The 23340-nt window shown below is 31.7% G+C and overlaps 1 protein-coding gene across 1 annotated transcript in view; it reads left to right on the top strand.

The window, feature by feature from the left end:
* The window catches only part of LOC139521350 (uncharacterized), a 43431-nt gene extending 21045 nt beyond the window's left edge, over positions 1-22386 (top strand). The window contains exons 11-17 of the mRNA XM_071314831.1: positions 13457-13537; positions 16079-16222; positions 16704-16876; positions 17847-17991; positions 18294-18367; positions 19621-19725; positions 20374-22386. Of these exons, the coding sequence (XP_071170932.1) occupies positions 13457-13537; positions 16079-16222; positions 16704-16876; positions 17847-17991; positions 18294-18367; positions 19621-19725; positions 20374-20493 (842 nt within the window). The 3' untranslated portion in view covers positions 20494-22386. The remainder of the gene's footprint in view (positions 1-13456; positions 13538-16078; positions 16223-16703; positions 16877-17846; positions 17992-18293; positions 18368-19620; positions 19726-20373) is intronic.
* The last annotated feature ends 954 nt before the right edge of the window (positions 22387-23340 follow it).

Genomic DNA, 23340 nt, shown 5'->3' on the forward strand with positions numbered 1-23340 from the left:
TGCAAAACCTCTTCTGTACTGATATATGCCCATGCCAAGGAAGTGGTCTTTGTATGAATATGTTGACCAATAAGAATGACGAGATTACAAGTTAAAACGAAGCTATGATATTCCGATATCGCAATATTTTGACACCTAAATATAAATGGTCCGACATCCCATTGGTTCCGACGTTTCGATCATTTACTTATACGATAACGAAATATTAACATAAGAAAGCAAAATAAAAGGTTCAATATTATATTAGGATAACCTTGTCCTTTGTTTGAAGCGGTGAAACATTAGTTATGAAAAAAGTAAGTATATGAGTGCCAAAATAACTGAAAGCCATCACCAGCATAATTAGAAGTGTGAAGTACTTTGTCAAGTCTAAAATAGTCAGTTGTCTGATTAATTAGATATCACAAGATTCACTGCGGCCGACCAAAGTAAAATCAAACACAATTTGACGTACAATGAGTGATCATATTTTCCTTGTGATGTTTTATATCAAAATTGTCTATTTGTTGAGTAATGTTAGTTAGTACACTTGTCATATCTGATTTAGTGATGTAAATGAAATTGCTGTATGATCCATTCAACATATTGCACTACAATAATACAAAAAAATCTGCCCTATGGTTGTCTGATCTTATTGCGGTTGGCAGGCTTTCAAACTAACATGAGACCATGATACGTTTCCTCCATTTTAATGACGTACAGTTCATCATGGGACTTTGCTATGAAATTAAAAGTACGTCATATGTTATATTTTCCCCTTGCTTCAAATATTTTGTTTCAGATTATTTATATCAAATTTGCAGATATATGTTTGTAAATGCGTGCAATCAGTTGATATGGAGGTATTATAAGATTTAAATAATGCAAGGGGGACTACAGATACATCTGTGTGACTAAATGGTTGATTTTCAAAGACTCCAAGAGAAAATGTTACGTAACATATGTTACCGTTAAAATGGACCAAAATTAATTAATAGTAGGAAAGAAATATATTTTCCCAACTGTAATACAGTATTGGTATTGTACTGTTTCTCCCGCTTTTGCATTTGCTTTCACTCAATTTTTCTACTGGAAGTATCCGTGAATTGAAATTGCACCCATGACCTTTGACTCCGATTTAAAAAAAATTGCACAATAATTTCTTTTGACGACCGGGATATTTAGAAAGCACACATTCTTAGCTTTCCAGTGATATATAATTTAGCCGTATGTTAGGTAGGTGCATTAAAAATGTAAATTTTGCTCTCATATCACTCTCCTATAAGCATGTGAAATGAATTGCTGGGGCATAACATTTGTGGCTAATGAAGAATCTGTGTATATTTTGAAAGCACCTTTAAAATTTTAATTGGGTAAATTACCAAAAAGACCTTTTTTTGTATCACATGCCCTTAAATACAAGATTTCCACTGTTTTTTTTTAACGGAGATAACTCATCTTTTTTTATCACCAACACCTCCTCCAAGAGCGTTGTATATATGCATATGCAGTCATGTTTTTCACATTTTGAAAATGTATGCAAATTTTATGGGTAGTAATGAGGAAGTAGGGCATAGATATGCTGTTTGCGGAGGCATGGACGAGGGCAGCAGTGGGAGGACGGCCACAGTGGCGTCAACAATGCATTAGTTTGTGATTAGGTCTAGTTTGTTGGGAACAACAAGTGGTAGGTCAATCATATATGGTATGCAGTTGTATAAGAATTGGCACATCTCATTTCCATCAAGATTACTTGGCCCTGCCCCCTCAGTCATGGTCTAGTGAATTTGAAACTTTTTCTTATTTTACATGTATTATTTTGTGATTAGATCAGTTTATGGGGAACCACAAGTGGTAGATCAATGATATTGGGTACGCAGTTGTATTAGCATGGGCATATCTCATATCCATGGAGATTATTTGGCTCTGCCCCCTTAGTCATGGTCTATTGAATTTGAATATTTTGCTTAGTTAACATGTATTAGTTGATTAGTGATTACATCAGTTCAATGGGAATCATTAGTGGTAGGCCAATGTTAATTGGTATTCAGTTGTAAAAGCATTAGAACATCTCTTTTCCATGGAGAATAGTTGGCCCTGTACATGTCCCCCTCAGTCATGGTCTATTGACTTGGAAACCTTTAAAAAATTAGTTTACATATGTATAAGTTTGTGATAAAATCAGTTTAAAATGAACTGCTAATGTTATAGATGTTTGGTATGCAAATTTTAGGCATTTGAAAGCATTTTATCCGAGGATATTATATTGCCCCCCCCCCCCTCTTCATGATTCATTGACTTTGAATATTTGCCTAACTTATGTATCATATAAAAAAGAAGATGTTTAAAAGTATTGCTTTTTTAATTTCAACATTTGCATAAACAATTTTATTACAAAAAAGCGAGACATATCTTTGTGATAACAGTTTATTCAGGAAACTTACATATTTTTCAACACTTGAAATCTATACATATATTTATATACATAAATTTCACCAGAATCAAGCCCGTACGAAATTATAAGGCGTATTACGCCTGGAAATAAGGCGTAAACCAGGCGTAAGTGGTAGTTACGTGTCTAGATCCAAGCGTAAGGGAGCAGGAAACGTAAATTTGTAGTCCTGACGGGCGTAGAAAAAAGAAGTTAACCTGGCGTAAATTGAAATAAGCAAGGCGTAAGTTTTCTTACGGGCGTAAATTGAAATAAGCAAGGCGTAAATTTTCTTACGGGCGTAAAACTGCTGGTATGGCGTAAATAGAAATACCCATAATGCTTTGTGCAAAGGATCATGGGATTTTTTTTCAAAATTTGGCTCTTTGATTTTAGTTTGCAAGAGTTGGACACACGGCAGTTTCATATATTCAGGGATAATTTGCTTGTTTTGTGCTTTTTGAAAGAATCTGAAATTGGAAATACTGAATCAAATAAATTAATGAAAATTGTGAAATAAAAGGAAAGTAGTAATACATGGTAAATAATAATAATGTGAGTATAATTAAGTATTATGTTCTATCAGAAATTTTGAAATCCCAAAACCTTTATCCTTGGATAATTACATTTAAATCTTTTACTTTAAGTTAAACTGTAGTATTATCATTTATATTTTAGTTCAAAAGACAATAATTTTCAAAAACAACTTAGTTAAAATGCCACTTTTATTTCAAGGAAAAAAAATGGTCATATTTCTTATTTAGACTTAAACTTATTTGAGCCACTGTCTTCATGAAATGTATTTATTTCTATATATTAGCTTCTTCAATGGTTAATATTTCAAGTTTTTTGTCAAACAATATGTCAAACAATAAGAAAGTACAAAAGTTTGTATCAACTACACAAAAGTACACAGCTAGGTTAATACACTGAAATAAAATAAGTGTAGTATTATGTAAGGATATTACGCCTGGTTAATTTATTGACCAGGCGTACTCATTTGCATATTACGTCTATTTTTTGGTGAACCAGGCGTACTCATTTAAATATTACGCCTAAATTTACGCCTGGTTTACGCCTTAGTTACGCCTAATTTACGCCTGGTTGACGCCTGGTTGACGCCTGGATATGCATTTTGTAAACACTGCAATGCCGCCAGGTTAAAGTATGATTTTTACGTCTGGTTTCCGTGTCATATACGGGCGTCACAGTTCGTACAGGAGGTTATTAATAACATTTCTTGACAAAAATGACTTCAAATTGACAGATCATGCGGTATCATAGCTTTTATAGTTAAAAAAAAGTTCACTAGTGAAAATATGATTACTAATAACATTTTGAAGATATATAATTAGAAAAATAGATGCTTTTGGTTTATACAAGGTCATTTTCTAAACCATATAGTCTTCAGAAAGCTTAAATTGTCTCAAGGACTAATTGGTTGCTAAGCTATATGTTCTTTTCTATAGGGAAGTCATTATATTATGTTTTGTTTACACAAGGTCATTTACAGTACAATATCACTATAATTATAACTTATATCAATAATATGGACTTGATTAAGGTTATAATTTTCTACTCAAGTAAGCTATGAAAGAAAATTTCTGATCAAGAAATTACAGGGGTTAATCATAGAGTTCCACCTGGATGAAGGGGGTTAAGTTTCAGTCCTGTTTTTTTTCTTCAAAATTTACTTGATGATAACATAGAAAATGTTAATAAAAATTCTCTTCTGTTGTCATATAAAACTCTTTTTTTACTCTTTTGGAAAACTTTTTTGCTAAATAGCTATTATAACAGAATATTGATTACAAATACTTCAAGATTGTCTCAAGAGACATGTACTCTCATCTTGTGCCATATAAAAGTATAAACAACAATCTGTCATAAAGAACATATTGCTAGATTGTCATTGGTATATATGTTTGCATATGCAAGAGAATGATGCTAGCTTATAAACTGGATCTAGAATTATAAAGGTGTCATGCAATTTTCCACTAAAGTAAGGAAGTTAAAAGTTTTTAACATAGGACATGATTCTAATATTTTGTTTTATTCATTAAACTTAAGTCACAATGTGGCCTTGTGCAATGAGTAAAATTAATACTGTTCAGTAAGCTATATTAAATGACAGAAAACAAAATGTACCAGTAAAACAATTTTAACTTGAGAAAAAGGTCTTTTCTGGCTCATCTTAATCCATACATCAAGGATTACATAAGTTTTTATAGATATTTAGCATAACAAGTTTCTACCTGGAAATTTTGGAAAATTCTGTATACCAGTTGATTTTTTAGAGTAATTGCCCCTAAAAGGTTGATTAGTAAAATTTTGGGCATTTCCTTGACATTGTTTCAAAAACTATAGAAGCTAGGGTTGAAAGTGTCAATAGCAAAAATGATCATCCCCACCAGGTGTATCCACTCTAGAATTGGAGATAAACCTGTATAGGCCTAAATTAATATATTGTTTGTTTCCCCAATCCTGACCCTGTCATTAGCCAAGTAGGTAGGGAAATAATTTTATTTTTTCCAAAAAGTTAGAACAATATCGGTCGTTCTGGCAAGCCTGAAGATTGGAAATGAATGAAATAATGTTTGACTTAGTTTTGACAATAAAATTTAATGAGTCTGACAGTTTTGCAGGGCCGATAGGGATTTGGAAACAATGTTTTATTTTAGGCCTTACTCATTTCAGCTTTTCTCTTCACTTGGTGTCCATCGTCGTCATCTTCTGTCATCATTAACTTTTACAAAAATCTTCTCCACTGAAACTACTGGGCCAAATTCAACCAAACTTGGCCACAATCATCCTCTTAGTATTCAGTTTAAAAAAAGAGTCCAATGATTTAGTAATTTCCACAGATTTTTTTGCCCCATTTATGGGCATTATGTTTTCTGGTCTGTGCGTCCGTGTGTCTATCCTGCTTCAGGTTAAAGTATTTGGTAAAGGTTAAGTTTTTGATGAAGTTAAAGTCCAATCAACTTGAAACTTAGTTAACATGTTCCCTGTGATATATTCTTTCTAATTTTAATGCCAAATTAGACATTTCCCCCCATTTCACGGTCCACTGAACATAGAAAATGATAGTGCGGATGGGGCATCCGTATACTGGGGACACATTCTTGTTGGTTATAATCTTAAATATTATTATAGTATCAAATAATATCTAATATCTAATAATCGACAGTATTTTATACTATTTATTTTACATGATTTCTCCAAAACAAAAGTAAATACAGGTGAGCAACACAGGCTCGTCAGAGCCTGTAGTTCAAATTTTAAGCAGTTATTTGCTGTTATTAATAAAAATATAGGAGCTAGATTTATCAAGAGTGTAATTCACATTATGTCATTGAGTTTATTGCATTTTTAAATTCATTTGTTTTGTATGATGATTTTGTGACCTTTGCTTTGCAATTGTGAATAGGTTTAGTGAATATCATTTCCATGGTGATTATTATACTCTGCCAAACTCTTGCATTCATAATGGTCCATTGACTCTCAAATGTTTGCATATTTGATATGTTTAAGTTCTTACGGGGAAAATACTATGATAAGCTTTTGATAATATATTTTTGTTTTTGGAGTATTAAACAAGTCATAGTGATATGTTGATCTTTATGCACATTACCTGCAATGTACAATTCATTTTTTTGGCAATTAAGTTGTCAGTATTTTCATATCTTTATTCAATTGATATTGGAGCAAACAAAATGCATGTAAAACAAATCTGTTTTCATACGAAAGATAAATCTAACTACGTAAAAATATTTTTTTGCCAATTTGGCAAGACATTTACCTCAGGATTTTTACATCTTTGTTGAATATAAAAGGGAACAAGTAAAATATAAATGGTTAAACAAATTTTATACCAAAAGTTATGATTCTATATTTGGTCCTTCTGATTAATGTACAGGGGATAAATGCTTTGAAGCTGAACAAAATACATTAAATTAAAGATTTTAAAATGTTATATAAATCATATAAGATATCATTAAAGTTAGATTAATATAATTAAGGGATGGAATATCTGAATGTAAGATTCAAAATATTCATTTTTGACATGTAGAATTTTATTGCAAAGAAACATATGAAATTGAAGTAATATTAACAACATGTTAAACAACACGTCTAAAACTGGAATAAGGTTAAATAGCTATATATAGGTAATCTATTGAAAGTATACCTTCACATGGTTTTCATTTTAAGATTTAATTAAGTGGAAGTTCGAGGATACATTATCTGTAAGAAGACATTTATTGGTAATGAGATTTACGTTTTATGTTACCTGCTATCTACTAAGAGTTAGTTCTAACCTGTAGATATAACAAGCTAGCTTAGCAAATACAGTGCAGGTAAGAAGCTTTCTGTTTTATATAAAATAATCAAACAGTTTAACATGTTTTTCAGACCAAAATCTGCAAAAATTTCAGTATTTATAGTCAAATTTTGCTGAAATCTAATGAAAATGCTTTATAGAAGTCATTGATCTTAAAAGAAGTTTTTCTTTTACTCTTCCTTGTGTTAGGGTAAAAACAGAAGAAGGTAGATAAGGGAAATAGATTTAATTACAATCCCAATTAAAAACACAGAAGAAGGAAACAAATAATTGATGTATTTGAGTTATAGGAAACCTGAACACAATTTACCAAAAGGTTTATATTTCATAATTAAATTACAGTTGAATTAATAGTTATCCCATAAGGACACGGTGTGTCAGTGTAAGATCATCCTGATGGCCGGAGGCCAGAGGGTGATCTTACACTGACACACCAAGTCCGAATGGGATAACTATTTTACATCCCAGCTGTTTTAGATTAGACGAAAAAATATTTACAATTCATAAAATCTAGTTTAGAACGTCACACAACCATTATTATATACTTTATATATTTGTCACCTGAAGGTCCACTCCAGAGCACTGTTAGTGACATATTTTGAATGAATTTTGCCAACCTACATTCTAGCTATGCACTTTCAGAATCTCTTATGTATCATGCCCGGGTCAACTCCGCCATATCTGTCACCAAGGTTCACTCCAGAGCACTGTTAGATAAGGGGGAGCTAACTCGTTTGTGCTGGAACCAAGGGACAGGGGGTCAGTCTAATGCTAGACTTAATGTTCTGATAGGCATAGCTTAAAAGCAAGGAAGGTTTTCATAATTTAATTAACGATAACAATTTAAATGAATGATAACAAATCAATCAATAAACAATGCCAAATAATAATAATCTAATTAAAGTACAAAGTATCAATTCAAAATAACAAATCCAAAGTAAAACTATTTCTCTTTAAAATGTAAAATATAAAATAAATGTCAAAATTACTAAATCATAAAATGTACTTAATCTCAATTTCAGAATGTAAAAGTCTCAAAATAAAAGTTTCTCAAAAGTATTTTCTAAAGTTAAATTATGAGTCAGAGATAAATTTTGTCTCACACTACACAGTCAACTGGTAGACTGGTAGACAGTCTTATAGGTCCAGTATAATGACATGAGTACTGTGAGGTTACGCTTCCGAAACACTGACTGCTTTTCTAAAAATATTTTCAAAAATAAAAGGTGAGTCAAAAATACATTTTTGTCTAAACACTACAAAGTCAACTAGTAGACTGATCGACAGTCTTACAGATCCAGTATAATAGACTTTAGTAGTGAAAGGTTAGGTTTCCGAAAGATGACTGCTTTTCCAAGATTTCACAATGATATTTATACTTACATCCCAGCTCCTTTGTTCTAACAGGGGTGATCTGAGCCGGATCGCCCCTACCAGATCACCCCAGTTTGAGTTTCTTTGTTATGCATGCTTTCCTTTGTTCTGTAACATTTTGGCGGGAATGTCAAATCCACTATAAAACTTATAATTAATTATACGGAAAAGACTATCTATCAAAATTCATGTAGAAAAAATCCAGTGTATATGCTGGGATTCGAACTCAAGATCTTTAGCATATCAAGCCACGACACATACCACTACACCAAGACGACTGGATACGAATTAATAGTAATTTGGCATACTTAAAGGAAGCAAGATCATTTTATAAGTGGGGCGAGTTGTCAAACCTTTATGCAGTGGGGTTTAAACCTTTTTCCTTAATAACATGAATAAGTGAGTTTTCAGACAGATTGTTCAATTTGATTTTACACTTGTTCAAAAGTGGGACGAGTCGATAAACAAGAGTGGGGCGATTTTTTTATAAAGTGGCGATATCATAAGTGTGGGCCGATTGGCAAGTGGGGCGAGTTGACATTATTTGATATCTACTCATCGTGTTTAAGGGTCATTAAGGGTATACATCATATAGTAATATATAAAGTATATTATAATGGTTGTGTGGCATTCTAAACTAGATTTTATGAATTGTAAATGGTTTTCCCTCTAATCTAAAACAGCTGGGATGTAAAATAGTTATCCCATTCGGACTTGGTGTGTCAGTGTTAGATCACCCTCCGGCCATCGGGGTGATCTTACACTGACACACCGCGTCCTTATGGGATAACTTTTAATAAAACACAAAATAACTCGACATGACACGAGATGTTAATATTACTCTCATTAGTAAAAGAAGACTTTAATTAACAAAGCCTAATCCTAGTGACATATGCTAATTACAATTAATATTTCAAAATAAAGTGCTTTGAGCAAACTGTGACATTTCGAGTACTAATTCCACAGCATAAGTAAAATTAATCAAACAGATTAATAAATTTTTTAGAAAATACAAACATTAAATTTTCTATCTTAAAATAAAACATGTTTTTATCCAAAAGAACACTAACACAAATATAAACCAAATAACACACCATGACATATTACTATATGATGTATACCCTTTATGACCCCCTAACACGATGAGTAGATATCAAACAGGGTCAACTCGCCCCACTGGCCAATCGGCCCACACTATATCGCCACTTTATGAAAAAATCGCCCCACTCTTATAACCGACTCGCCTAACTTAAAAAAAGTGTAAAATCAAATTGAACAATCAGTCTGACAACTCATTTATTTAAAGAAAAGGGTTTAAACCCCACTGAGTAAAGGTCTGCCAACTCGCCCCAGATCTTGCTTCCTTTAAGTATGTTAAATTACTGTTAGTTCGTATCCAGTCGTCCTGATGTAGTAGTATGTGTCGTGGCGTGATATGCTAAAGGTCTTGAGTTGGAATCCTTGCATATACAATGGAATTTTTCTACTGAGATAGCTAGTCTTTTCTGTATAATTAATTATAAGTTTTATAGTGGATTTGACATTCCCGCCAAAATGTTACAGAACAAAGGAAAGCATGCATAACAAAGAAACTCAAACTGGGGTGATCTGGTAGGGCTCAGATCACCCCTGTTAGAAAACAGGAGCTGGGATGTAACAGAAATTATCCTTATTTTTTGTAGTCCAGAATATATATTAAAATATTTTCTATAGGAAGTTAAGCAAACACCAATACAATCAATCATTAATTGTATGGTCAGTTCACCTGATTTACATTAAGTTTTCACCTGTTAATGAACTTTTTGTCTAAGCACAATTTAAGGTTGTGAAAAACAGGTCTTATAATGTATAAATATGTAGACACTTGAATTTAAAAATATAAAGATTAAATGTGACATTGAATTAACACTTTAAATAATAACACAGATTAAATAATATAAAAATTCTTAATTCTTTTAATCCTTACACAGAGGACCACACATTGGAATTTTTGAAACATGAATACATGTACAAGGTCTTTATTAAAAAAGATGGTGAAAAATATATGAGATATATATTTCATATTATGATTTTTACGTATTTTGAGGTGTCCTAATGTTTTGTAAGATTGACATTGTGTGACAGTTAAACAACATGTATTGAGTGGGATTTAATGGTCATTTCTTACTAGTGTTCTCAATAGTGTACAGAGGGAATTTAAATCAGCTAATTAAATTTAACAATGTTTATTTTTCCAATTTCCAATATTGATGTATGTATGAGGAAAACCTTGGGTTGAAATAGAAATGTTATAAAATAGACATTTATTTGTGATATACTTGTGGATTTATAGCCTTGAGTTCATTGAATGTAGAAAGCAAAGTAAGCGTTTACTTCAAAATACAATTTTAATTTATTTTGCTTGAAGTAACATAGTTAATAATCCATTTATGTACATTGATAAAATTTGAATATAAATATTTGAATTTCAATATGGTACTTTAAAATCTATTTAAGGTTGATATTAATGAAAAACATATTTTAGAATTATTCTTCTTTATACATTTGATTTTTTTTTATAAAGATGGAATGGAAAGTGAAGAAAACTATAGGGTTATATAAGAGTCAACGTACTTATAGGAATTTGTTATCTATGTGAAGAAAATAATCAAAATATATGTAAATAAATAATCATAAAAGAGGCCCACTGGTTACAGTTGTGTTTATGATTGATGATGTTAATAAACCGGCTTCAGTTTTGATTTGAATCCCTTTAGGCAATTGTCATTTTTTCCGCCTCAATTTAAAACATATTTGATAGTCTATGGTAAATTTCTGTAAAAGATTCTAAAGGACAGGGAAATTAAGAGCTAATTAACATTTTTTGTAGGCACCTGCTGTCAAGTATTGAAGACCTATTAAACTCTAGATCTCATTTTTATGTGTGTTGTTTGGTTGCTGTCTAATTGACCTACAGCCCACATTTTCTAGTTCATCATCCATAATAACCACATACCTGAGTAAAGGTAAATCAGCTTCACAATTCAATAAGAGCAGTAAATAAAGTATTATTGACAATCAAGAAAGATGTGAAATAGGGGGATTTTAGTCATCCTAGTTTGCCTCAATAAGATCAGTAAATAAAGTATTATTGACAATCAAGAAAGATGTGAACTAGGGGGATTTTAGTCATCCTAGTTTGCCTCCAATTGTTAGTAATTATGAAAAGTAAGAAATAGAATTACCAGGGAAAAGAAGAAGGTACTTGCAATGGCAGGGGTTAAAAAATTTGGTTACAGCTAACTAGCCCAGGACTTATTGGCAGCAGGATTTTACTAGCCCAGTGAGTGTGGAAGAACTGCTAGTCCATCAAAACTGACCTGCTAGCCCTAGTATGCCTTAAAAATCAAGAGTTTGCTGCATAATACAAAGTGGGTGTCCTTTGTTTTGAAGGAGACATTATACACTGTATTTAATAATTTTTGTTGATCTGTTATTTATTCTTTTGGTGCTTAACCTAACTTAGTTGTTCCCACATTCAAAGCAGACTTTTTTTTTTGCGTGCTTGGGGCAACTAACGGCAATATTCACAGAGCATTTTCGTTTTTTTCATCAGCAACAGCCAACCTTGCCAGGGGGATCATTGTGTCCCAGTTCTACCAACTTTTCAGGAAGTGAATGTGTGATTTTTTGGCCAAATTGTAAAGATCAAAGAGAAAAAACAATAGATCAAAGGAAAATGACGCCAAATAAGCATGAACATGTGTGAGTCTCGCGCTAAAGACTTGGCAGCCCTTCTGTCCTGGAAACTATTAATTTTTTTCCGCGGCTTTTCCCTGTGGTATTTAGCATTTTTGGGGGATGAATTTACTCCTTTCATCTACCGTTTTTCGTTTTGAAACTGACGAAGTTCCTGGGGTTCCCGTACTAAAATATTAAAAAATATTTTGTTGCATGGTTTCGTGCTCAAGAGCTGTGCAACAAGACAGGTCAATACCAATCAATACATCATACCCCCAAATACCGTTAATTGAAAATCTCGGCACGATAAGCAATGTACAATACCCCAAGCCATGGTATGAGAAATCGATATTTAAAGTATGAGAATTGCAATCAACACATGATACCAGGCCACCAGACATGCCAGAGTTATTTGTTCTATTTTTAAGATATGTACAACAGAACCTGTACAAACCAGTTCAAATTCTTGGAATCCCAGATGATTTAATTGAATCGAATTGGCTAACATAGAATAGTGATGAAGGGATTTTTCACTTTCTATTTTGGAAACGTCAAAAATTTTTTGTTACTAGTCCGTCGGGCATATTGGATTACACATTTTAATTGCCCCAGGCGTAAATGATCTAGTCCCGGGCGTCGGGCTAGTGGATTTTTTAACCCCTGAATGGGACATTATAACCCAATGATATTAAAAAACAAAACTGTCTAGATTTCCATGGCGGATCCAGAACTTTTCATAAAGGGGGGGTAATGACTGATCTAAGAGGGGCCCGTTCCAGTCATGCTTCAGTGATTGTCAATATAATTAACCATTTTTTTCTTACGAAAGGGGAGCCTGGGCCTGCAAGCCCTCTGGATCAGCCTATGAGTTCAATATACAGTCTTTGAACATCAAGGTTAACATATGATTTTAAACAATAGATAATTGTCTTTACCATATTTTAAGTTCTAAATAGAGTGTAGAAAGATGTGATAGTTTAAAAGATAATATCTTAGATATCAATATAAATTAAGATGCGTCTAGGCCAGCATGTTTTAAAAGTTGTTATCTTAAATTGGTAGTGAAGTTTCACAAAATGGTATGTCCATGCAGGTATAATCAACAACAACTATGTGAGAAATATTAATATTGATTTCAAAAACGCTATTATAATATAACCACTTCTATGGTAAAGTTTGGATCTATGTGGGTAGCATTATAACGAGATAACATGACATTTATTATGGTATTATAAGATAGTAATTAGTGGACAAGAGAAACCTCATTTATTCCACGTAAATAAGCTTAATTATAACACAGGAAATAATTTACCATGATCACCTTGAGTAGAAAAGTGCATAGATTTTATGTTCATCAACGTTGTTCTTTTATTAAAGGTTAATGGCTCTTATTGTAAAAGAATTATTGCTATAGGATCGGTCAAGTTTTTGCAGTTTAAGAATTTTAAAAGATTTCTGAGATTCATATCAAGGTAAATATTGATTCATTAGGCCGGGAGAGCTAGGAACTGTAAAAAAAATACAATAATAGAATAAGAATTGTCTCCCCTTGAATTTAATAATCATTTTAATAAAATAGGTACTATAAAAATGTAATTTTCTACTTACAGAGAAAGAGTTTTTGGACTACAGATTAGGCAGTACTAGTATAACACACAAGTTCTCACCAACCTTAACTGATAGACTGGATGGTTAGTGTCCCTCTTTTAGGGGGTTTTATTTCCTATTTAGTGGTAGAATTTTCATTGATATGCGAGTCTTGTCTGATACCAGGGCCAAAATGGAAAATGCCATGTAATAATCTATTTATCACACATTTTGTACTAATATGCACGTTTTTGCATGGCCAATAGTAGCGGGAGGCAAGGTTGGTTATTTGCCCTTGAAAATCAATATTGTGCCCCCAACTTTCACTTCTGGTAACCTGTCAAATAGATACTATTTTTTTAAGTTATGTTATTTGCCCTCTGGGCCAATATCAACATCAGCCGTTGAAAACCCATATCATCCCCCCAAATTTGACCTCTGGAAGCCTGTTCATCAAAAACATTATTATTAAATTACTGTGATACATTTTAAATTTTCTTTTACTTCAAATATAACTTGAAATACGCTTTCTTTTTTCTCCAGCTTGAAAATATGTGATAATATCTGTTGATTCATTGATTTTAACAGAATATGAACTTTGAATTGGATTTTTCAATTAATTTGGACTGTTACTCTCCATGCTCTCAAGACCAGATATTGTAAATAGAAAATGTTTTGCACAAATTCAACTTTGTGCATCAACAAAATTGCCTGCATAATTTTAGACAATTATTTATAAATGCACTGTTTTTGACACTTCATTAGATCTTAAATCTTTGAAGTACTAGAAAACACTCTTAATAAACCAAAGGAAAAAAGGGATTTACGGTTTTAATTTATTCTTATGAAATCAATTGTGTAACACAGTGAACAAATTTATTTTTTAATTAATTGATAAAATTCTTTGTGTATAAAGTACACGAACTCAAGTGTAATTTGCAGGTGTTTGTTTTAATACTTTAATTCAGATAATAAAAATAACCTTGATAGTTCATGGCAGTGGTAGCTATAAGTAGAGTGGGGTGCTCATTTTCGCCATATCTTTCCATGTTTTCTACAGTTTATGTTCAGGTCTATATGTTTTTGAAGAATACTTATATTTCTTTATGAAGATAACTTCAAATGCAAAACATTCCCAAGCTTGAAAACATGTCTGTTTGAAAATAATCATCTGTAAAGTTAGATTAAAGGGTATTTGAAATTTCCTGATGTTTTGTCAATGGAGGACACATATTTGCCGTTTTTGCACATATCTATTTAAAACCAAATAACTGCAGCTTTATATAATATTTATCAAATAAACTTCATTATAGATGAACAACAGACATTTCAAAGTAGTAAAAAAACATAAATTTAGGCCAATCAGTCAAAAAATAACTAAGAAAAAATCTTTGAAAATCCTGTTTTTCATTCAGGAAATTGACAAAAAAACGTTGTCTGTTTTTCAGTCCTTTGCAGTAAGTGCCGTAATTTTGTTTAAGTTTAAAAAATAATCATATTTGTTATAAAATTAAAATTTATCTGCATATTTCTTTCATTTCAGCCAGCCTTTGAAGTTTTTACATCTCAAAATCATAAAACGGCGAAATTGTGTCCCCGGCGAATATGAGCCCCCCACTCTACATGTACTGTGAATTGATTGTACTTTAAAGGAATGTAATTAATAAGCTATACCTACATGTACCTCCAGGACATGCTTTCCGTAATTTAAATTGGAGTTATCACGCTCAGATGTATATATTCATGATATTTATTATTGAAAATAAAGTATTTGTTATAGCTTTGTATTTTATTACAATGAAGGTGTATTCAGTATTCTGTTTTCCTTCTGTCATTGCATCATTTTATCTGTCAACTATTCTTTTGTTTGTCTGATGAAATTTCTGTCACATATTTCTGTCTCAGGTTAGAATGAATCTTTTATCCTTTTGATTGTTTCCTTATGACCTAGTATGTTTAAAATCTTGCAGGGTTCATATTAAACTTTTTATGCCCCACCTACGATAGTAAAGGGGCATTATGTTTTCTGGTCTGTGCCTCCGTTCGTCCGTCCGTCCGTCCGTCCGTTGTACCGTCCATCCGTCCATCCGCTTCAGGTTAAAGTTTTTGGTTAAGGTAGTTTTTGAAGAAGTTGAAGTCCAATCCACTTGAAACTTAGTACACTTGTTCCCCATGATATGATCTTTCTAATTTTAATGCCAAATTATAGTTTTTACCCCAATTTCATGGTCCACTGAACATAGAAAATGATAGTGCGAAGTTCAGGTTAAAGTTTTTGGTCAAGGTAGTTTTTGATGAAGTTAAAGTTACATCAACTTGAAACTTAGTACACATGTTCCCTATGATATGATCTTTCTAATTATTATTCCAAATTAAAGTTTTGACCCCAATTTCACGGTCCACTGAACATAGAAAATGATAGTGCGAGTGGGGCATTCGTGTACTATGGACACATTTTTGTTTTCTCCCAAATATTAATTGCCACTGGACAAAAAGCCCCAATCCAGCTATCAATCTTAGAATAAGAAGAATAGAGTTCTCATGTACAAGACTAATTTAGACAAGCAACACATAATTACGTTTAAGCATCAATACTAAAATGCTTTTAAAGCTTTTTAATACATAAAAATTTCTTCTTTTTGTAGATGTAGAGGATGAGATTAACACAGAGATATTAATTAATGATCTACAAAAACAGGTGGAACTCATGGATCTCACTGTAAAGAGAAAGAGGATTGAATCTCTACTTGAGACTGACCCCATCAATAGATCTAAACTAACTACTGTAGGTAGGTACACAGAGAAACAGGATACAGTCTCTTCTGGAGACTGACCCCATCAATAGATCTAAACTGACTACTGTAGGTAGGTACACAGAGAAACAGGATACAGTCTCTCCTTGAGACTGACCCCATCAATAGATCAAGACTGACTACTGTAGGTAGATACAAATAAAGACAGGATACAATTTTCTTGAAACTAATCATTTTAATAGATCTAAAATGACTACTGTAGGTTGGTAGACTAGGCAGAGCAGCAGTTTTAGTCTGGCAATGATTTCAAGTTAACAAGTAAAACAGAAAAAAAAACATTTGAAATTATGCATGAACAAAATTACTGTTATATCGATATTTTCTTATAACATTTTCAAAAATTTATCCTTTTTGTATGTGATTCAGTAAATCAGAGTTATGGATCACCACTTTAAACTTATACTTATATATTTTATGCAAATAAGAAAGGGAGATAATTGAGAATATTTAATTGCAGATGATTGTAAATATCTGTCATTTCCCCCTGCCAAACAGAGGAATGCTAATGAACCATATGACCACATGAAAGATGCAGCATTTTTTTATGATGTGACAGAAAGATTTAAAAAAGGGATGAAATTAGATCTGGATTTTAAGACTCGTAATGTGGAAGTTAATACAATTTCAAAGGTAATATTCATTTTTTTAATCAGTTATCAAACTAAAAAGCTTTCAAATGATCCATAGGTTAAATTGTCAATTTTTATTTGGTTTTAAAGTTTGAATGTGAATATGTCAAAATTTCAAGGCATTTGAATAATAAAATGTTCAGTATTCTGAATAGTTCTTCAGATAAATATCTTTATTTATAGATTATCGTTGATCATCTCAACAAGATTGATTTTTCTGCTTGAGCCTGTCTGCTGAGTACGACGAAACCAAGAAAAACAATGGAGTTGAGATGACCAATGATAATCTGTTTATCACTATTTTTTCCTATGACGACATTGTCTATTTCATGTCAATTTCATTAGCAACAACACATGCATCCTTAGTTTCTAGTGATAATTGTCAATCTCAAGCTAGAATCAATATATGAAAAATTATCACAAAAAAAGATCAAAGGAAAAATTTACAAAATAGCGATAATCATATGAATATGTATTTTGTGCATCTGAAGCACTTTTCTGGATTTTCTTCATCAGGAACACTCAAACCTTTTGAAAGCTAAGAATTTAGAAATAATTCAATATTGATAGAATCAAGTGTTCCACTTTGAAAGCCTCTTTCAGATTTACTGAGCTGTAAATTCCTGTTTGATGATATATTGAATGTTCATGAAACCCACTGAGCATTGTCCAAAAATGTTTTGGAATATACTTTTCATAACATCTGGTTCAACTTTCTAATCATAGGTTGCTTAAAACAAAACATGACACCAAATCTATTTAGATGTATAAAACTTAACAACTAGATTTTCTTAAAACTGTTTAAAAAATCTTGATTAAGGCCATTTTGTATCTTAATATCTCAATTATGTTTAATTCTTTTCCATTTGGATGAAAAATAAAAGTCACACACACATTAACTAGGCAGCAATTGCTTTAACAGCCTTTAAGATTTGGTTCTAGATTTTTGATCATTAATTTTATTTTTAAAGGCAACATTAACAGACAGATTTCAAGAAAAGTATCGAGATAAAATCAAGGTATTACATGACCCTTCAATGGTTGCTGATTTATACTTTTGTTCAGACAAAATGGAAAGAGCTCAGGACATTTTAAAACTGGGATTTTCATCTTCAGGTAAGGACTCAGTTTGAATACACAATATTATCACCAGAAATAGAAAATGTTTATCATATGAAGATGTTAAATTGAGAGGCACACACTTTCATAAGAAAGTAGGTGTTATGCCTTTGCTTATTTCAAATGCACTACACCTATGTCTGCAAAGAAAAAGATGTAATCAGTATTTACTTGCAGTATTGCTATCTCTCCACACTGCAATTGTCATAATTCTGAATTTGTTTAAAAGATGGATGCTCTGGTCTTTATTATTTTTTTTAAATATTTAGAAAAAAATTGTCTGTATTTGATATTTACAGATATTGTAGCTGGATCCTATGGTAAAGGCTTATACTTCTCTAAGTTTCCCTCTAGAGCCTCTCAACATTCAAAGGTATGTTCTCATGTTTATGCAGTAATTGTTACTTAAGAGTTACACCTAAATAGTTACAAGTGTTGATGTGTGTCCAAAGATCTCTTAATCTATCCCATCGAATTGGAGATAAAGGATACTACAGATACAGTTAAGTCGGCTTCATATCTTGACTTACATCTAGAAATTGACAATGAGGGTCGGTTGAAAACAAAACTTTACGACAAAAGAGATGATTTCAGCTTTCCAATTGTGAACTTTCCATTTCTAAGTAGCAACATTCCAGCAGCACCTGCATACGGGGTATATATCTCCCAATTAATACGATATTCCCGTGCTTGCATTTCCTATCATGATTTTCTTGATAGAGGGTTGCTGCTCACAAGGAAGCTAAATTAAATAAACCAAGAGTTCCAAATGGTGAAGTTGAAATCATCCCTTCGTAAATTTTATGGACGCCATCACGAGTTGGTTGACCGTTATGGAATAACCGTTTCACAAATGATATCGGATATGTTCCTTACGTCGTAACTACAATCCCCTTCCCTTTCATGAATGTGACCTACCGAATTAGACTATTTACCGGATTTGTAATCACATAAGCAACACGACGGGTGCCACATGTGGAGCAGGATCTGCTTACCCTTCCAGAGCACCTGAGATCACCCCTAGTTTTTGGTGGGTTTCGTGTTGTTTATTCCTTAGTTTTCTATGTTGTGTCATCACTGTCATATGTGTACTATTGTTTTTCTGTTTGTCTTTTTCATTTTTAGCCATGGCGTTGTCAGTTTCTTTTAGATTTATGAGTTTGACTGTCCCTTTGGTATCTTTCGTCCCTCTTTTAATTTTGTTTAATTAAAAAGATTTGGTAATTTACTTTAAATAGAAGTAAGTATTCATTTTCATATTCCACCTTTAACCTTTAACTAAGTTATAAATATTTATCCATATAAAAACCAAAATGTTTGTGTTTAAATGTATTTGAACAAAAATAAATTATTGAGAATATTTGAAATTTGCTATTTCTTTAATCTAAATTCTTTTAAGGCCACATCAAATTTTCCAAATTTGAATTATTTCTTTTTTGCTCAGATCTGTTTTTTGGCCAGTACCTTTGCTGATGTTAAAAGTTTGTTTTCTGTTTAAATTGAAATGAAAAATTTAAGTTGAGAGTATACAGAGCATGTTAAGCTGTCAACCAAAAGTTTGACTCAATATAGTTAGTTTTATATTCAAGCACTGTGGCCATTTTCATGTGATATGTTTTTTTTCAGTCTGGAAAAGTATTATTAGTAGAAGTAGGATTAGGTAAAGTGGAGACTGTAATGAAGAGAGATGGACAACGACAGAAACCTGGGGCTGGTTTTGATTCTATTCTGGTTAGTATACATTGTCAGAAAAAATATAATATATGAATGAACTACATTTAAGCAAAGGATGAAGAAAATCTGCCTGATTTATGCTGTCATATAAACTGGCTATAAAGGCCTGATATACGTTAGTTCACTAGCTATGAATAATTCTGATTAATCCTGAAATTTGAAAAAAAATAATTCTCATTAAAGATACTACACTTTTATTTTTTATGCCCCATACACACTTTTTATCTACAAAAACTCATTATTGATACTTCAATCAGAACCAAAGTTGAGCACAGAGAACCAATTAAATTCCTGAAGGTTTTTTCTAAATACAGCTTTAATAGATTATTTATAAGTCTGAACATATCAATGTCCATTTATGTCAACACAGAAGTGCTGACTTAGCAGCTGGTATTAAAAGACCTTGATAATAAATTGAAAACTTCAAACACGTTTTCTTAAAAAAAAGTACACTTATTTACTTACTTAGTCCCTGCATATTTGCACACGCGTCCATCACCAAAAAAATATGTCCAAACCCTGAATATTTAGACATTTGTTAAAGAGTGGTCAAAATACTTTATCTGCTCTTTGGTTGGGTTGTTGTCTCATGATACATTCTCCATTTCCATTCTCCATTTTATTTATATGTTTTTCTTTTTTTAGATCCCCGGTAGAATTATACGAGACACAGGAAATGGAGACAGTACAATGAATGAAGAATATGTTATATTTGAACCAAGTCAGGTTATGCCCCTTTGTCTAATCAGCATGACAGAACCTTGATATTCCCTTACTATTAAAAACCAGAACAATTAGTGCCATTTTAACAGATCAGTTATCATCAACATGATAATGTTGTCACATTGGACAGAATTTCAACTATAACATTCCAGGGAATCGTTGCACAAAAAATCTTCTGAGAAAAAATACTTGTAAGCCATGAACACTTTAGTATAACTTACAATTTTATCTAAAGAAGATATTTTGTGAAAAGGTCACCAGTATTTTGTTTATTAAGGTTGATTATTTTTTTTTTTAGTTTATGTTATAGATATATTTTGTTTAATTTTAGTTTAAACTATCAGACATCCGTTGTTATTATTAATTTTTTCAAGACTTTTTTTATGAATGAGTGTGAAAGTTTGATAAGCATATAGTTTCAGGACTTTTGAAGAGAACACAGTTACATGGAGACATACAACAGACATAATAGATTAAAATGTCACAGAAAACACAAGCAACACAAACTCGTAAAAAAACCTATGTTTAAACTCATGAGAAGCACATACTGCTCCACAAGTGGCACCCATCATATTGCTTATGTTTTGAAAATACATATGATTTATACTCCATACACATTTACACATTAACTCATTCTTTATATAACATGCCATAAGAAGGCTGTATTGAAAAATTTTGTAGCCTAAAATCATTATTCTTAATTGAAGTGTAGTGTTATATTACCTGTTATATTCTTTAAAATGGTGAATAAGTTTCAGCAGTCCATATAGCTATATATATGCAGAGTGTTTATTTTAGAATTGTTTACAATCTTTCACAATGATGATCCGTCCAAAGCAAACAATGTGATACCTAGTGGTTAAAATTTTGACAATCTTGTTTTAACATAAATTTACAGTATTGATCTTAATATCAAGCTTATCTCATGTAAATCATATAATTTTTTGTTGATAACATGTATATTAATATTTATATATTAAACATCTGTGCTAATCCTTTTCTGTGTTTAATATATTTGTGGAATGCTACTCATCTTAAACTCATATGATTTAATGAACTAGCAGAGTTATTTATATTTGAGCATATAAATTCATAGCAGTATCAATTTATTTGATAATTAAATGGAAGAAATATTAGCTTTTCTAAACTGCAATTTAATGCAAGATTTTTGTATTATATTTTGTTTTTTTAATTTTTGTATTTTGAGTCATAGAAGGTCATGCCTATTATTAAAGAACTGAAAGCCAAATTACATACAGGGAAGTAAAGGGTTTCACTTATATCTTATATATAGTTGCCAATCAAATTGCTGAACAAGCACTTCAAACAGCAGTTGTATAATATTTGGGAGTAAAGTTTACAGTTAAAGATGCTCCGTGTTGAAGGCCGTTCATTGACCTATAATGGTTTACTTTTATAAATTGTTATTAGGATGGAGAGTTTTCTCATTGGCACTCATACCACATCTTCCTATATCTGTATATGTTTGTCTTTAATTTTGAATCATTGAATGTGCTATAAAATGTTTAAACACAGTGCTATGAATAATTCTATAAATGGATATTCATTATCTTTTGTACTATGTTATGTTTTGAAAGTAATACATGCCTTGTTTGAAAGTCTCTTGTTTATCTTTTTATTTGTAAAATGATATGAGGTATCTCTTCAGAGTGGGGATTATGAATGAAATATTTTCGGGAGAATATAACTATGATTATATTTAAAACAGTAGAAGGGTTTCTTTCAAATAAACTGGAACACCAAAAACAACAATTCATATTAAAAATATAGCCTATAGGCGGTATTGAAATATATAACAATTAAAGCCAAACAAGTATATGTGTTAACATATAGGTCTATGTGTATGGTATGTAGTGTATTTATATTTATTTATGTGATGGAAGTGTATTTTTATAATAAATAGATGTGAAAATTTGCTTTTATTCTTTTTTATTCTGACCTATAAAATGGTAATTGGGTATTTAATACTGGTCTCATGGAAAGGGATATATATATATATGAAACCAGTAGTAAATAAAGCGGGAAGGTTAAAACTAATGATATGTGACATGGATATAAGAAGTTATAGGTCACTGGAGTCCTTAAACAATGTGAAAAACTTATAAATATATATAATAGGGTCCAAAAAAGTCAGCAGGATGTTTGATAATTGTGATATTTTGTGCGATCATTGTATTTTGTGTCATATTCATAGTCACCTGAAATGATCTCGCTAGATTTGATGTTGCATATGTTATATCTTGATCAGTTGTTTTGATAATAACTTCAAATAGTTACGGATTTTTCTTATAAAATTTTGATATCAATAATAAATGGTTGAATATGTCTCGAAGATGCTGGTCTGGTTTTAGTTGGGTTTCTGTGACGATGCGGTAATGATCTGGAGGTTGGAGATAGGCTGTTTGCAATGATAAGCTAACTGGTAGGTATATCTAAAGTTGAATGTTTCTTGTGATCTCTATTTGATATGGCGTATATTTGTGTCGAAGAAATGTTTGTTAGTGTCTACTTTTAAGTTGATTGCAAACAAAATTATTTTTTCACTTTCTAATGCAATTTCCGTGCTTCCATTTTGTGACTGTCATGGTAAGTTTTAGAGTGTTTTGCATGATTTCTTACAAAAGAGAGGCGAAAGATACCAGAAGAACATTTCAACTCATAAATAAAAAAAACCCTGACAACGCAATGGTTAAAAAAGAAAAAAAGCTGACAAATAGACAAACAACAGAACACAACACAACTTAGAAAACCAAAGACTGAGCAACACGAAGTATACAGGAATATCATGGTTCATTCCATGGGATGAGTAAAACACTTGTTCCAGTAGTATGTGCATGCAGCTGATGTTATCGGGTTACTAAGCCATTT

The sequence above is a fragment of the Mytilus edulis genome, chromosome 1, assembly GCF_963676685.1.
Source record: "Mytilus edulis chromosome 1, xbMytEdul2.2, whole genome shotgun sequence".
Taxonomy (NCBI): Eukaryota; Metazoa; Mollusca; class Bivalvia; order Mytilida; family Mytilidae; genus Mytilus; species Mytilus edulis.